This window comes from Crocodylus siamensis, chromosome 12, assembly GCF_052110815.1.
Source record: "Crocodylus siamensis isolate JL-2025a chromosome 12, ASM5211081v1, whole genome shotgun sequence".
Taxonomy (NCBI): Eukaryota; Metazoa; Chordata; order Crocodylia; family Crocodylidae; genus Crocodylus; species Crocodylus siamensis.
The window spans coordinates 26453937-26470418 of record NC_143406.1 but is presented as its reverse complement, the minus strand read 5'-3'; the positions used below and the strand labels follow the sequence as shown (position 1 = coordinate 26470418).

Here is a 16482-nt window from a genome sequence, read left to right as displayed (position 1 = left end):
CTTCTTACATGGTGCTCCTGGCTTACACACAGCCTACTACAGCATACATGTTAACAGGAGGACCAAGAAGCTTTCCCCTTCCACCAGACAGGAGAGGGCCAGGTGGATCCCTAAGACAGCAAGAACAGGAGCAGACTGAGCCAGTGCTCCTGTTATCTAGCATGAACTGGAAAACCACCAATCCCACACTAATTCAGGCCCTTCAACCCCAATGTTTTTAGGAAGCCTTGAGCATCCCCCTTTCAAACTTTACTTTCCTGACATAAAGACCTTTAACCTGATCATTCTTTATGAACTCCCTCACTTAGAGTGGTGCTCAACACAACTCAAAACAACTGGAAGGCCAAGCCTTCTCCCCTGCTGCAGGATGGGGAAGATGCCTCGTGGCAGGAATGAAAGGCACCATATACCACTCTACTCAGACCAAAGAGTGTGTGTGAAGGAACCTATAGGGAAAGAAAGCAGCAGAGAGTGAAGGGGGTGAGTTCTGGAGGGGCAGGTTGCAGCCCAAGATGGGCTAGAGACTCATGGGAACAGAGGTGGTTGAGCTACCTCAGCAGCTGCTTCTCACCTAGCTCAAAGATCTGGAGAGGCAGTGTGAGGAAGCCAGAGCGGGGAGTGTGAGGGTTGTTCTGGCCTGGGGCAGTGCAGACATCATCAGATGGAGGCATCAGCAGGAGAAAAGAGACCTGGCCCCCGAAGTCCAGCACCTCCTGGCTGTACAGACGGAAATCCTTGGCCTGGAGCATGCAAATACAAAACAAAAACCAGGTGTTACTGCTGCAAGTGAGTCCAGGGCAGCACAAAGTGACAGTTCCCCACTGTCCTACTCTGTAAGACAAGAACTCTCCACTGAACTCCTTACTAATGGGAGAGGGGGATAATTAGCAGCCATCATCTGCTCCCCAGATGCCAGTCACTATTATGTTGTTGTACTGGGCTGCAAAAGCCAATATCCTTTATTACAAACTAAATTATGTATTGCACCTTTCTTGTTGCTATTCTCCAGTGGTTTCTGTGCTGCTTATCTTGGAGCAGAATCCCACCGAGAGCCCCTCCATCCAACCAGGGGTGTGATCAGCTCCAGCTCAGCAGGTATTTCAGTAAGTACTTAGTGGTTAGCATATCCATTTCTCATTGAAGCCAATGAAAGTATTCATGTGCTCACATTTGTTGCTGGATTAGGACCCTAGTCCCAACTGTAGGTGATGGCGGGAGGGAAGCTGGGAGGGAAGTCAGCGCTGCTGTTATCCGGGCATCTGCTGGGAAGAGCAGTCAGCCAGGTCTGACTGCTCACATAGGTTCCTAGTTGAGTTACAGGACCTCCATCTAACCCAGGAGGTGCACAGTCCCACCAGGTGAAATGCCTTGTTGGACCTGGTCCTGGCCACAGGCGATGACCTGGTGAGGGGACTGCAGGTTCGCAATCATCGCCTACTGGAATTCACCATCCAGCGCAGGGTGTCAAAGGCCTGCAGCAAGGCAGCAGCCCTGGACTTCAGGAGGCACTGAGGTCCTGAAGGAGAGGGGAGTTGGGAGTGGTTGTTCCTTAAGGCGATAATCCTCCATGCCCAAAGGGTGACAATCCCAACTCAGATCAAAGGGGGCAAGAGTGCTCAAAAGCCCCTATGGCTCACCAAAAGCATCTAGGAACGTCTCAAGGCTAAAAAGGAAGTGTACACCCAATGGAAGGGAGGGGCCATCACCAAGGAGGATTATACCTCCATTGCTCGAAATTGTAGGGGGGCTGTTAGGAAGGCCAAGGCAGAGACAGAACTGGGACTAGTGATCCGGATCAAGGACAAGAAGTCCTTTTTTAAATACATAGGGGGTAAAAAGAAGGTATTGGGTAACATGGGCCCCCTCCAAGACGCGCTAGGAAATCTCTTTAACAATTTCTTTGCCTCCATTTTTCTGAGCAAGGGCCAGGTCATCCCCCACACTGGGATCCTGGATGGACCCAGGAGAGGCGCAGCCAGACCCAGGGTCAGTGAGGACCTCGTCATTGAACTTCTGGTGGGACTAGACGTGTTCAAATCAGTAGGTCCTGACGATCTCCACCCCAGAGTGCTGAGGGAATTAGCTGAAGTCATTGCATGACCCCTGGCACGGCTTTACGAGCACTCATGGTGCTCTGGCGAGGTGCCAGAGGACTGGAAAAGGGCCAGTGTGGTCCCCATTTTCAAAAAAGGGAGGAAGGAGGCCCCAGGAAACTATAGGCCTGGTGACTGTCTATAAATTGGCCAAGGGAGACCAGCAGGCAATGGGAGAGTCCCTGTTCCCCCAAGCACTACTGGGAGTAACAAGGAATAACAGCCATAAGCTGACTGAGAGTAGATTCAGGCTAGATATCAGGAGGCACTACTTCATAGTTAGGGTGGCTAGGTTCTGAAACCAACTTCCAAAGGAAGTGGTCCTCGCTCCTACCCTGGGGGTCTTCAAAAGAAGGCTGGATAATCACCTAGCTGGGGTCATTTGACCCCAGCATCCTTTCCTGCCCATGACAGAGGGTTGGACTTGATCTGCTCAGGTCCCTTCCAACCCTACCTACTATGAAACTATGAAGCAATTGGCTTCTCCATGTCAGTGAATCTCAGCTCCAATAAGAGGTTGGTTGGAAAACTGGCTATTTCTAAGAGGCAGAAAGAATCCTGGTCTCTTCACAGAGGTTAACTGTAGAAGCAAAACAATTAAACAAAACACCTTAGTGCACAGCCAGGTCATATTACACATGAAAGCACAGAACCCGTGTTTTGGGTAAAAGGTAGTGAAAAAGCAGTTGTGGTAGAGAGAAATGTATTTGTAGCTGTTAGTGAACCAGCTAATTTAGTGACCCAGCTAACCAGTGACCCAGGTAACACTAAGCCAGGAAACAGAGAACTACCCTGCCTCAAGTGGGTGCACTAGGCCACCTGCCATGGCACTGGCCACAGGGCTGCACAGGCCACAGCTCCATTCATTCCTCCCTGCACTCCTCATCTCCCACTGCTACCTCTTGCAGAGGGATGTTGACCAAGGTCATCAGCTCCTTAATGGCCACTTGGAGCTCTTGATACAAGAGGTTCTGAGAAGTCTCTGACTCTGGCTCTGTGGGAATGGATTCCTCCGCACTGGCCAGGTTCTGCAGCCACTCCCACTCCTCCCTGGAGAAGAACAGACACAAACACACAGAGAAGAGAGAGATTCATTATCCATCATGGCTCATGAATGCATGTCAGACTGGATGCGTTAGGAGGCTGTTTCCCCCTGTCTAACAACCTGCTCCCTGGTGGAACAGCAATAGAGAGCACTGGACTATGGTCCAGTCAAACCTAGCAAAGCTTCTGGGTTTTGATCCTTCATATCAGATCCCTAGTGCAGCAACTGCCTAGGTTTGGAGAACAGTGTAAAGCTAATTCTAGGAATGCTAGGACAGAAGAGGCAGACAGCAAAGGTGGGAAGGTTTTGGGTTGGGTTAGAGTACTGATCTTGGGTGCTCACATTAAGCTACTCCTGACTTCATGTGCTCCACCCGACTCACCTGGAGATGTTGGAATTAGACCGAATCTTCACATGGCACAGGATGTTGGGCAACCGGTCAGGCACTAGCACACGGATCTGGTCCACAGCACTGCAGAGCTTTAGGTAGCCCAGGTAGAGACCTGAGGCAAGGGCCTGGCTGCTTCTCTGATGGTAACCCAGCTTGTCCTGAGAAGAAAGGAGAGATCTATACTTACCACCCTCACAGTGGGACTTGCACATACTCTCTTTCCTGCTCTTGCTCTAGCTACTGTAACATAATTGGCAGAGACAGTGGTAGGGCTGTCCAGGTTTTAAGGAAGAATCCCTGCGCTACTCAAGTCCTAGCTATGGAGGGGGGAACCAACCCAGAACATAGCTCAACTCAAACTGAATGGCTTTTGCAGTCTGAATGAGTTCCGTTCAGTTGTTTCATCTGCACTTCCAGCCTCCTGCCAGGACCAAAGCCCTGGGAGCCTAGCCACTCCTCTGGCCATTCCAGCCCCACAGGGAGCAGGAAGTATTGGCAATCCCACAAAGAAGCCTGTTGTCAGGTTTCCAGCCCCATGCCGCAATCACCCCCAGATTCAGACAGCGTCAGAACCAGCCCCTTTGTGGTTGGCCTGTCGCTAATCCCAGCTGGCATTTACAAGGGCTTTGTGTAAGCAGCCTCAATAGCCCCTTGTACAGGTGCTTGAGTGGGTCTTGTTGAGATAGACACAGGTCTGAAGGGAGGAGAAAAGAAAGAGGCGGCAATGCAAGAAATCAGAGGGCAGAAAGACAAAAGGAAGGCTGTCAGGGAAGGGAAATTCCTTGCATGGATTTGCTAATAGGCTGGGAAAAAAACAATCAAGGGAAGCAAAAGGGATTAAAAGGGCCTAGACAAGTACTTGGAGAGATAAATACCACATTGAGGGGAGCAGCCATAACTGCTCATGAGTGGGACAACCCAGACTGACCCCCAAGCTTTATTCTGTTCTAAGGATGCCCAGGATCACTCTCCCACCGAACCAGCTTTCCTCCGGTAAGAAATGGCTACCTGCACTGTGATCAGTAACACGTCCAGGGCTGTAGGTTCTTCTGGGGAGGAGACGGACTTGCGGCTGCTCTGCAGCTTGGAGATGGGAACCCAGCGGACACTCTCGAACGTCTGGTTCGTCTTCACCTCCTTCAGGGTCACGATCAGAATGTTGCCTTGCTTGTCTTTGACTGGCTCAAAGAAGGCCTGTCCCAGGTCCTGGATTCCCAGCAGCCCCTTCACAGGCAGAGAGAGAGACACATACAAATGGCAGAGAAAGAGCTGTGTTATGCAGCACTACTAGCTCAGCAGGATTCTAGCTCTTCCATCTGCTGAGATACTATAAGGACGCAAAGGAGGGGGATGACCAACAAGTTGCAGCCAAGGATATACATGAGGGACCTCTTCTTGCCTGCAAGCAGTAAATCTGCTTCTGCTAATGACACAGAGCTATGAGTGGTGCCTTTTCCTCTATGTTCAGCAGGTCTCCCTGTATCACCCAGTTGTAGCACTTATCTTGGGAGCTAACAGACGCTGAGACTGTAGTGACAGCTCTGGTGTTCAGGGACACTTATAACACTGGAATGTTATGGGGACCTGAGGTCATCACTCACACAACTTTCAATCTCAGTGGCTCCTGACATTATGTTATTATCCTGGAGGTTCCCTCTTGTAGCCCTCTGTGCTTGTTTTCTAGGGACAGGAAGAGGTGGAGGGTTTCTCATGGCAGCACCTCTGTGAATCACTGGTCAGAATATCTGCCTGAGGGTATTTCTGGATTTACATGGTGACTGTGTCTTGGTGGAAAATGACCTGGATTATGCCCATCAAACCCACCCACCCTCTCACCTGCATCTGCGAGATGGCTAGCAGCATCTTGAAGCGTGTTTGCAAGATGCAGGAACAGGACGACTGGGAGACAGTGACACACTGACGCAGCCACAGGATCTCATCCCACATGCAAGATACCTGCAGCATACCAAGCAAAGGCATCAGCAGCTCCCTCTCCACCCAGGATTTCACACTATGCCTACAACCCAGGTGAGGTGTTCAGCCCCTCATCAGAAACACTAGGTGTTCAGCCAGCACTGAGTTTCTGGTGCTCCTCCCCTAGCATAGTGTGTCCTTCCTCTAGCCATGCTTGTTGTCCACTTATCTATATTTCAGTGCAAGTCAGTGCAACCCCCCACAGTGTGTTTATGGGATACAAGCTCTGAAGTGTATTTCAGCCTCTCTGAAATCATTGTGGGGATTTAGTTCATTCCACTCCCACTCATAGTATTGGCCCAGTACTGGTACTAGTGATAACTGCAGTTCTTGTAGGTAGGGTGCAAGGGCAAGAATATTGGATTTGTGTAGGTCCCATATAATAGTTGTCATCCGTTACAATTCCTCTGTGATCAAGAACATTTTAAACATAAATAAGAGAAATGCAAAAGGATGCTCCTCACCAGATGAGAAGAACTGTATGGTATAGTAGATCAAATCTGGGGCCTAAACTCATGGGCAGCATCCCTTTTAACAACTAGTATCTAAGAAAAATATTTTGCCTACAGCTGTGTATGATTTCATGGGAGTATAACAATGCTGGCACTTAGAGCCTAAATGATGTTAAATTAAAGGCAAAATAGGATCTGATGTGGGATCCCAATAATTACACTTCCTGCCAGGCCACACATGCCCAGCAGGAGGAGTGACTGTGGGATCAAGAATCACATCCCATTGTTCCATATTGCTGGTACAGGGGGAACCTGATCCTGGGCTCTCCCTGCACTGGCAAGTAGCAAGCTTGGCTCCCTGGGCTCCCATGGCTGGGAGCTCCAATGAGCTGATCAGGTGCTCCCAGCCTCTGGAATGCACAAGAGTCTTTAAAGGCTCCAGTGTGCTCCAGGGGCTGGGAGCACTGGCCACACATTCAATTAACGGCATGACAGGAACCAGCCACAAAGTTATGACACATATTTTGCATAATAACTTTGTGGCTTATTCCTCATTTTATCATGCCATTAATTGAATAAATATGTGACCAGATCACTACTTAAGATATGACTAACCAGTTACTCATGTCTTAAGCATAAATTTTGTCAGAGGCTTTAGATATTGTTGCTGCTGCACCAAAATGCAGCAGTGAAAGAGTTAAACACAGACCTAGTGAAAAAGAGGCAGAATAGCCCCACAGAGAAAAGCAATTACATAACCCCAGCAGCACAGATAGTGCTTAGTAGCACACAGTTTGCAGCAGGAAGGAGATAAGAGAGGGTCATGCTGCCCATTACAATCATATCTTGTAACCTTTGTACATGAAGGCCTGGGCTTCAGGCATTTTATCAGCACCTGGGCTGCTGTGAAAGCATCCTCTCAGGAGGTTTCTCCATGAGTACCTGGAGTGGGATAAGTGCTATAAACAATATATGCTCTTGAGCTTTGTTACCCCAGACAGGACCTACTGCTGCCAGTAGAAGGATGGCATTGGTGTAAGTTAAGTCAATGGGCTGCTGCTTTCTGACTACCTTACTGGAACAAGTTCTCCTTGATGTTCTACTATGCACAGCATATACAAGCAGCATCACTGAGATGCCCCAAAAGGCGATATCGAGGGACCAGATGTGTGCTGTGGTCTAGAGACTGGTAAAACCAACAGAAGCAATGGCCTCAAGCTTCAGCAGGGGAAACTGAAGTTGGAGATTAGGAGGAACTTTCTGACTATGAAGGTGGTCAAGTATTAGAACAAGCTACTTGGAGAAACTGTGGAATCTCCATCCTTGCAAGTTTCGAAGAGCAGGTTGGACAGACACTTGGCTGGGCTGGTTTAGCTGGGGATGATCCTGCCTTGAACACAAGGTTGGACTAAATGATCTTGTGAGGTTCTTTCCAGCCCTACTTCCCTATGACCCTATATTCAGAGTGGAAGAGGCTCCTAGATTGTAGTGCTCCACCCACATGGACACACCTGGGCATGAATGAAGTGGGCTGAAATGCAAAAGTAAACCAGCATTTGAGGACACTTCTTACCAACTCCCTGCCCCATTCCAGCAAGAGGTGAATCAGTGCCCCATGCTGCCAGGAGCTCTTGGTGGGTGAATGCATGATGTATACTACTACGTATGCTTATTAACAGAAAAGGCACAATACTAAGTCTGACTTCAACAGTTAGTGCCTAATTTGCTTATTTGCATGGTGACCAGCACCCAGCCTCAAATCCACCACTGATGGTGATGGTGAGTTAGGCCCATGTACAAACGAAGGTGGTCTGCAGACACTAGCAGGACAGAGTGCTCAACTACATTACCTTGGTGAACCAAAGGAAGTCCTGCATGAGCAGGCAGGAGTAGGTATCATCAATCTCCACCACAGGGATCTGATCTTCATGCGTGACTAGAATGTTATCATCTTTGTAAAAAATGGATGTCAGGTACAGGCCCCTTTGGGGAGAGAGGAGGCATATTTACTGTTGGAGAAAGGGTTAGTTTCCAAAAGGTCTGTCCTTTAGAGTGCATGGGGGGAACAGGGAGTAAGAGAATCAGGAAACCAAAGGCAGGAGGGAGGGCATTTGTTTGTAGAAGCAAGGCAAACTTTCTAAGCCACTGAAACTTCTATGGTCTATTGTTACCATGGCTCAGTGCTCAGCCTACCCAAGTTATAGGCCAATTCCCTTGAAAACTGTCTTGTTCCAAGGGACAAGCCCATTTCCTCCAAGAGTAGGAAAGCCCTTCAAAATATGGGCTGTTGGCCAAGTTTAATAGCTATTCCTGTCACATGCAGGGAGACCATACTGGCTGCACACTGTATAGTATTGAGACGAGCTCCTAGCACCCCTGTTGACCTGCCCTCTTACCTTTTCAGTGTCTTCAGGAACTTGCTGCCAGGGTGGAAGAGGTGCTTAAGGCTCTTTGAGACAGAGTGCTTCCTGCTCTGTGGCTGGTTCTTGCAGGGTTCTGGGCAAACAAGGGAACATACAGAACACTAAACTGGGATGTGGGTAAGTTACCTACACCGCAGCAATCACCAGAGTATCCAGGTGCTGACAGTGCCACTGAACATACTAGTGTAAAAGTCCTACAAATTAAACCTGGGTACAATGCATGGGTAGTACAAGCTTTCACACATCGTTTCTGTCTTGGATTTGGCCCTGTTGCCTATAGGTAAAGGGCTCTATAGCCTCTTACCAATCCTTCCTTACTGCTAACTTTCCAAATGCTCATGCAGCTGTTTGATTTCCAAGCCCAAAGAAATTTGAGAAGCAAGAAGACAGAGGGGTTAGGTCTTATTCACACCCCAGAACCTTTGGAGGTTTCCCAGCATTGGGAATGAGCATTTGGTCATGATCTCTCTGTCCGTCTGTCTGCGTCCTTCATAGACAGGACACTGTAGTTAACCCAGTCCCCAAACTGTGACTTGAGATGGCTGCCAAATCTGCTAAATCACAAGGGTGGTTTTGTGAGAAAAGCTGTAGCAGTCAGGGGAGGGAACGGGCAAAATTTCCCACCATAAAACAACTTTTTGAAAGCCTCACACATTCAAGAGCAATACTGCCACAAGTGAAGGGATGCAAAGTAAGAAGGGACAGCTGTATTTATTCAGTTTAAGAACCCAGCTGACAACTTTATCTACTTGCTTCTGTCATATCCAGTAACTCCAGAGGTTGGCAAAGTATGGCCTGTGGGCCAGATCCAGCCTGTGGAGGGTCTTTGTGCAGCCCATAGCAGGTCCCTCAGTCCTGCCTGGCGCAGGCGCCATCTGGCCCATGGCAAGTCCCACTGCCCCCTGGGCACGCAGCAGGGCTAGGGCAGCTCTGCAGCTGAACTGCCCTCCTACACAGCACAGGTGACACCAGCTTCTGACTGCTGCTGTTGCTGGCCCCAGCCCCATGGTACTGGTGGGGACCTGTGCACACAGCCCCAGCTTGCCCCACACCTGATCCAGACTCAGTCTGGATGGACCAGCTCTGGACCAGCCAGAACCCGCATGCACAGCCCTACCCCGGCCTACTCCGTGCCTGCTCCAAGTTCACCAAATCACTCTGAGAAGTGGTGGCAGCAGCAGTGGCTGGGCAGAAGCTGCTGCTCAGGGTGGGGAAAAGGTGGCCCCTCCCCTTCACCACTGCCAGGCCTCCGGGCTCTAGGGGAGCTCTTGCTGCAGCCTCCAGAATCCCAAACACCCAAGCTGCACTGTGGCTCCTCTGCACTGCCACCACTGTCGCGCTGTGGGGCCTGGAGGTGGCAATGATAGTGGCAGAGATGAGCCGCAGGGCAGCCTGGGCACAGGCTCTGGGCAGCTGCAGCAAGAAAGGCCTACCAGTGGTGAGGAGGAGAAGACCACTTTTCCCCTCTGCTGAGCAGCAGCTTCTTCCTGGCTATTGCTGCTGATCAGCATGGGCAGGTGGTCCAGAGCAGGTGCAGGGTGGACTGGGTAGGGGCTGTGCGTACAGTCTCTGGCTGGTCTGCTCTGGCCAGAGTGAGTCCTGAGCAAGTACAGGATGGGCTGCAGTTGGGGCTGGGGCTGTGCATTGTTGCCAGTGGCGTGGAGGAGCTGCAGGGTGTGTGGGCTCTGGGCTGTTGTGGGGTGGGGCTGCCAACCAGGCTCTGGCAACTCCCCAGAACTCCCTCTGTGGCCCGCGGGCCAAAATAATTGCCTGTCCCTGAGTTACTCCAAGTTCACTGTTAGGAGCAGTTTTTACAAGCCAGCAGGGACTGCCTGGCCTCAAGCACTGCTCTGTGCCTTTCTGCAGATCCAGACTCACCATGGCAGACGCAGTGCTGATGCACTGTCTTCACCTGGCTGAGGAGATGATCCAAGGCTTCAGCCTGTCCCCTTCGCCTTGGTGCTCTCCCATCATATTCACGCCAGTCTGTGGGCAAGGAGATCAATCATTATCTCAGTCCTTCTGCTGCTGCCTCAGGCTGACGGAGCCTCATCTGACCCCTTCTACCTCAGGGTCCTTCCTGCCTCACTGCTACTTTCAGAAACAACTGTTTCCTTCTACTTTCAAGCCTGCCTTCTATCACCAGGCCTCAGGGCAAAGCCTTCAAAGCTGGACATAAGAAAAAACATCCTTTCCGTAAGGGTAACTAGACTCTGGAACACACTCCCAGCAAAGGTGGTGCAGTTGCCATCCTTGGAGGTGTTCAAGGGGAGGCTGGACAAGTACCTTGTTGAGTTCATTTGAGCCCAATAACCTCTTGCCCATGGCAGGGGACGAGACTTAATCATCTTGCAGGTCCCTTCTGGTCCTTTGATTCTATACATCATGGTACATGGCACTAGGGAGCACTGCTATGGAAACACCTGCTCCTGCTCCACTCATGCCACACATCAAAGAGCTGCCACACAGCTGCCATTAGACCAGTGCTGTACCCAGCTCCGTTCTCAGCTGCAAGGTGCTCTTCAGAGCAGCACTGGGCATAAAAATGGTGCCAAAAATCTTTTGTGAGAGATGTGCATGTAGTGTGAAGGACTGCATGAGGCCAGTTTCCAGAGTGATGTCTCATAGCCCTGTTCAACAGTGCAGATATATGTTATGAAGCTACAATAGGCCACTTGGCTCTTTATCATATTGTAGCCCCCACCATGTGTTCTGCAAGTGCTGTAACTGGGTCACAGGATCTAGGGGCCTGCAGAGCCCATGTGTGTGGGAGGAAAGCAGACCGTTTCTTTGGAAAAGGCATTCTCTTACCCACAACCTGCCTCCCCTCCCCCCGCTGCAATTTCTCCAGGTAAGAGGGCTCAACTAACAACCTCTATTTGTGCCCCTGACCAGGGGGGATGGTTACCAAGATGAAAGCCAGACTACTACAGGGGAAAGGTGGCTCCCTGCCTGGGAGCAGATGCACATCTGGCAGGGTCGGATCCTCAACCAGTGGGCAAGGAGGCAGTTCTGGTGGCCTCACTGGTGCTGTGCCCACTCCTACCCACTGAGATTCTGGCCTGATATTTTTTCAGAGTAGAGAGTATTAAAGAAAGAGGTGGAGATGTAACAGAACACAATCAAAAAACCTCTTTTCACTTGCAAGATATGGGACAGAGTCTTCAGTATGTGCCCCCCTTTGTGCAGCTTATGGCATACCTGCACTGTCCCCTGGACAAGAAGGTGGCTCTGGAGAGTGATCCCAGGCCCTTCTTCATGGGGTGGCACAGAACTCTCTGTCTGTGTGTATGTTGCTCTTGATCTTCTAGGTCATTAAGTTCAGGCTCAGGAGAGAGACAGGCCATGCTCAGCACCATTATGCCAAATACCTACCCAACAGCTAGTAACCAGCAGTGGTAACTGGTAGCCAGAGAAATGGAATTTAACAGCTGTGACCAGCAGGAGATGACAAATAAAGGTAAAGAACAAGTCATGTCTGTTGCAGCTGCTCTTCACTATTCTTTGACAAATCTTTCCAGTGTCTTTCTCCAGGACTTTCCTGGAGCTGAAGTTGCTTTAGGCTGGTGTCAAAAATAGAGCTCATGTAGGTAAATTAGCCAAACCACGTGCCAGCTCTACCTGATTACATGGTACCCAAGGACTGAGACAGGGGAACCAGGGCTCAGAGCTCTTTTACATTAGGTTTACATTACTAGGTCTAAATACCCCCTACCCTGCAAGCTGCTGTTTTCCATGGAAAGTTCAGCTTGTTAACTTTGGCTGCAACTTGGCACTATTTTTAGGTGCTTTAAAAACACCCTGGGAGGTGCCTGACTATATTATACTGGGAAAGTTACTGACTCTTATGGAGGGGAGAAATGGTAAAGAAGATAAAAACTGAATAAACAGTATGCTCAGCTTCAACTAGATTCCATATAGGCATTGCACTAATGTGCACCAATATGATCTAATAAACACACACACACTCAATAGGCCAGAGTCTAATTTATGCCTTGGCAGCATTACACCATTCTGGCACTGTAAAGGAGCTTTAAAATGAGTATCACTGTTATTTCTACTGACTGCCAGAACAGTATACAGCCATCTTAACCTGAATAGACCCACCATATATATATTATTTATATGTACATTAGCAATGTCAATGCACAATACTGTATTACACAGGCAACCCACATTGCACACACACTTCCAGATCCAGACCCAAAATGTAGTACTCTCTGTATTATTTACACACAGGCATTATTATACAGTTCATGCCAAAAACTATGTTAATGCAGCTGTATTAAGTCTACCCCTCTACCAAGCCAGAATGTGTTATTGATGCAACCTTAATTCAGCCTCCTCGCTCCTGTGCATTATGATACAGCCTTTAAATATACAAATTAATTTCCACAGAAACCCTGCCTCATTCAATGTGCAGGATGTCCTGTGCCCAATTCATGAGCTGCTATTCAATGAGCTGTGTTCTCATCAGTGACCAAAGCATAGTCCATGCCTCACACTATTCAAACCCTGTTCTAAGGACAGAGTTGGTCATTCCTTCTTGAACTTTTCTATGGTGCTCTCAAAACAGTATCTGAGTACTTAAGAAATATTAATAAATTTACTGTCATACCACTCCTATGAGGTAAAAAGGCATTATCCCCTTTTTTTACAGATAGGAAGCTGAGAGACAGAGATCAAGGTCAAAATATGCAGTTATTTTGGGTGCCCAGATTGCGAAACCAAGACCCTGATTTTTCACAGCAGTTAGCATTATATGGCAGTTTATATGGCAATGGCACAGCTACCGTTCTTTAACTACAATTATGACTGCTTGATGAGTCTGTACATGAGACCCCCAGGTCTCCAGTCAGGCACTAGACACTGTGCAACACACAAATTGCAGCTGCTGGTGAGAAGCTTGAGTGACTTGCCTCATCTCATGCTGGATCTCTGGCAGAGACTGAACTAGAAACTAATTCTTGACGGTACCTTCAACTGCAGAAGCTGTGTTCTCTTGTCCCTGCAGTCCCCTGCCTCATTCATGGGGCACATATTTCAACTTCTGCCACAAAAGTGTTCCAGACAAACAAAAAACTGTGTCAAAGCATACACACAAGGGAAAGAATTGCAGTGGCGATCTTAATGTAGGCATCTCTTAATTTTTCACTGCTTGATTTTGCAATTTTAGTATTGTTCTTTTGGCAAATATTTTTGTATATAATATCCTTTTAAAAGCAAACAACAACAATCCCATCAAGTTGCACTGTATTGACACTACATTAGGTTATCAGCAGGGCTGGAGCCTTCATAGACATGTCACAGACCTCTACCAATTGAACTATTGGAAAAGTTGAAAGAGGTAGTAAATAGGTGGCCATCCTCTCCGTGAACCATTATTCTAGGGCAGAGATGGGCAAAATGTGGCCTGCTGGGCCATTCTACCTGGCCTGCAGGGCCCCTAAAAAATTTAGAAAATGAATACTTATCTGCCCCTGGCTGCCTGTCATGTGGCCCTTCATGGCTTGCCAAAACTTAGTAAGTGGACCTCTGCCCAAAATAATTGCCTGCCTCTGTTCTAGGAGAATGGGATGATGGGATGCATCACCAATATCTTGACAACGTTTGCTGATGGCAGTTGAATGGTGAAACTCAGAGAACTGAGTTCCACATCAGTCTTGGGAAAGCTGTTAATTGGAAAAGAGTTTTCTCATTTCCCTTAACCTTCAACCTTCTGCTTCTTCCGCTCCAACCAGTACCTGTCCCAATCCCATCTCTGTGCAACCCCAGGTTCTATACTGTGATTCTGTTCTTGTTTTTAGCCAGTCCCAAGCTCCACTCTGCAGGCTTCTGATCCTAATCTCCATCTCTTTGCCCAGCAAGATGTAATGCATTTACCTAACGGCAGCTCTTGAAGTACAGAGCATTACAGTGAGTGCAAATGTTGCTGGTGCCCACATTAATACCCCTCCCCCACATGCTGTCAGAATGGTCCAAAGCATAAATGGGAATCATACTATAAGCTCCACAGACAACCTGGAAGGTCTGACCCAGCAAAACTGCCCCAAGTGTCAGCAGTTTTCACATTCCACAGGGATTCTACTTACTTGAGGGGATTGCAAAGGGTGGCACCGAGGCCTGAGGGGGTCCCCAGCCTTTCATGTTGTAGGCGGATACCTGGACATAGTATGCTGTGCCCTGCAGGGAACAGGAAAACAACAGAGAGTAAAAATGAGTGGGAAGTCTCACAGTTCACCATTAACAGCCAGGAACATTCCCTTCACCAGGAGCATGTCCCCATGTTAGCCCAACATTCCTCCTTCTGGGAGCCCACAAGGCCCAATGACCCACATAACTTGCAGCAATCCACGCTCACAGTAAGTAACTGCAGCAAGGTCACTGGCTTGTGGTTTGTGCAGCACTTTTGTGGATAGGGCACCTCTTCCTTCCTTTTTCCAAAGATAAGAAGAACAATGCTTTCAGTGCTTCTGAAACTGGGACAGTGATGGCCCTGGTCACAGGGCCAGATTTTCAAAGGTCTTTAGATGTCAACAGTGATGACAGGCACTTAGAGCACTTTTACATGTGCTCTGGGCGTGAGGTGGGGTGCTTCAATTAGAGTGGCTTTGAGAGCTGCTATAATTAAAGCAACACAGTGTCTTGTGTATCAGTGGCCCCCATGCTCCAAAAGGGTGGTGGGCTTGAACTAAAGATTTTTTGACAAGCTTTAGTTCAAGCATCCCCACTGCCCTTTTGAAGTGCAGGGATACTGATACATGAGAAGCGGGAGGCTGCAGAAACATGGTAATTACTGGTGATCCTGATTTTCCATCTGCAAAACCCAGAGTTTCTTGTTTTAAGGAGAAAAACCCAGATTTTCTCCTTTAAAGGAGAAAAATGCAGGAAACGGGTTTTCCATATAGACTGGCAGAGTTCCAGCCTGCATGTGGCTGGGGGAGCAGGAGGAGGACAGTCAGGCAGGGGAGAACATATGCATGTGCACACATACATATGCACATGGCTGCTACACAGCCTGGAGAGTAGCTCCCACCAGTAAGTCAAGGTGAGGGGGGAGAATTGAGGCCCCTACAGTGAGGGAGGGAGAGAATTAGGCAGGGCTGGGGCTGGTGCCCAGCTGGGGTGGTGCATGGCACTTGGGGCCTGGGGCCATGCATGGCCGCAGGGCCCTGGCAGGGAGTGCCACAGGGCCGGGGGCGGCTTGTCTGTGGGGTGGAACTTGCTCCCCGCTACTGTGCACGCTCCTAGGAGGGGGGCATGTGCCCCCCAGATTTGTGCATAGAGCAGAGGCAGGTGTGAGCTGCCCCCTATGGGCCTTGGGCTCCCCACCCTTCCCCCCACGGCCTCTGCAACTCAGCAGGCAGGACCCAGTGCAGCAAGGCAGAGCAGGGCAGGGAAGTTCAGTGCCACTGCCATGAGCCCTGTGCTGCCATGGCAAGGTGCCCCCTGCTCACCCGGCAGCAGCAGGAGCAGAGGCACAGAGTTGCGATCCTTGCTACTGCTGGGCAGGCACAGGATACCTCACTATGGAGACGCGAGGCTCCCAGACGTGGCATGAGCCTCCCTGCCCAGCCCCTCTATGCCCTGCCATGCTGGGTCTCACCCACTGGGCTGTGGAAGCCCAGAACAGGGCAGCTGGGCAGGGAGCTTGAACCTGCAGTGGGCAGCTTGTACCTGCCCCCGCTCCATTGGCTCTGCTCTGGCTGTACCATCCATGTGGGAAGGGAAACTGGGCTTCACACTCCAGTCCACTGCAGCAACCATCACCTTCCCCGGGCAGTAGCTGGGTCTCGGGCACTGTTGCAGGGGCAGGACACTGCAAACCCAGGTCCCTGGCTCCATAGCCCTGGCAGGTAGGGGGGGAGGGGGAAAGGAGGAGGGCTGTGGGTGGGGAGTGAGAGGCAATGGCATGGGTAAGGCATCAGCATATCAGGGCTGCTCAGCACCACAAAGCAGTGGGTGGGGAAAGCCACAGCTGGATTTGCATCCTGGTGAGCAAAGGGGGCAGGGGCAGCTCTGATTTTCCAAATTGCTTTAAAATTGTAAATATAGCAATAAAACACTGTGTTCAATTGATACCTATGTATATAGTGGTGTTTCA

General features: G+C 49.6%; 1 protein-coding gene across 3 annotated transcripts in view; it reads right to left on the bottom strand.

Moving 5' to 3' along the window:
* Positions 1–16482, bottom strand: part of LOC149854818 (ankyrin repeat and fibronectin type-III domain-containing protein 1-like) — a 596514-nt gene that overhangs the window by 9147 nt on the left and 570885 nt on the right. For all 3 annotated transcript variants that reach the window (XM_090023526.1, XM_090023527.1, XM_090023525.1), the window contains 9 exons: positions 14471–14561; positions 10257–10364; positions 8352–8451; positions 7806–7938; positions 5366–5485; positions 4538–4753; positions 3521–3687; positions 2993–3143; positions 572–740 (listed from right to left, as the gene is read on the bottom strand). In XM_090023526.1, the coding sequence (XP_089879652.1) occupies positions 572–740; positions 2993–3143; positions 3521–3687; positions 4538–4753; positions 5366–5485; positions 7806–7938; positions 8352–8451; positions 10257–10364; positions 14471–14561 (1255 nt within the window). The remainder of the gene's footprint in view (positions 1–571; positions 741–2992; positions 3144–3520; positions 3688–4537; positions 4754–5365; positions 5486–7805; positions 7939–8351; positions 8452–10256; positions 10365–14470; positions 14562–16482) is intronic.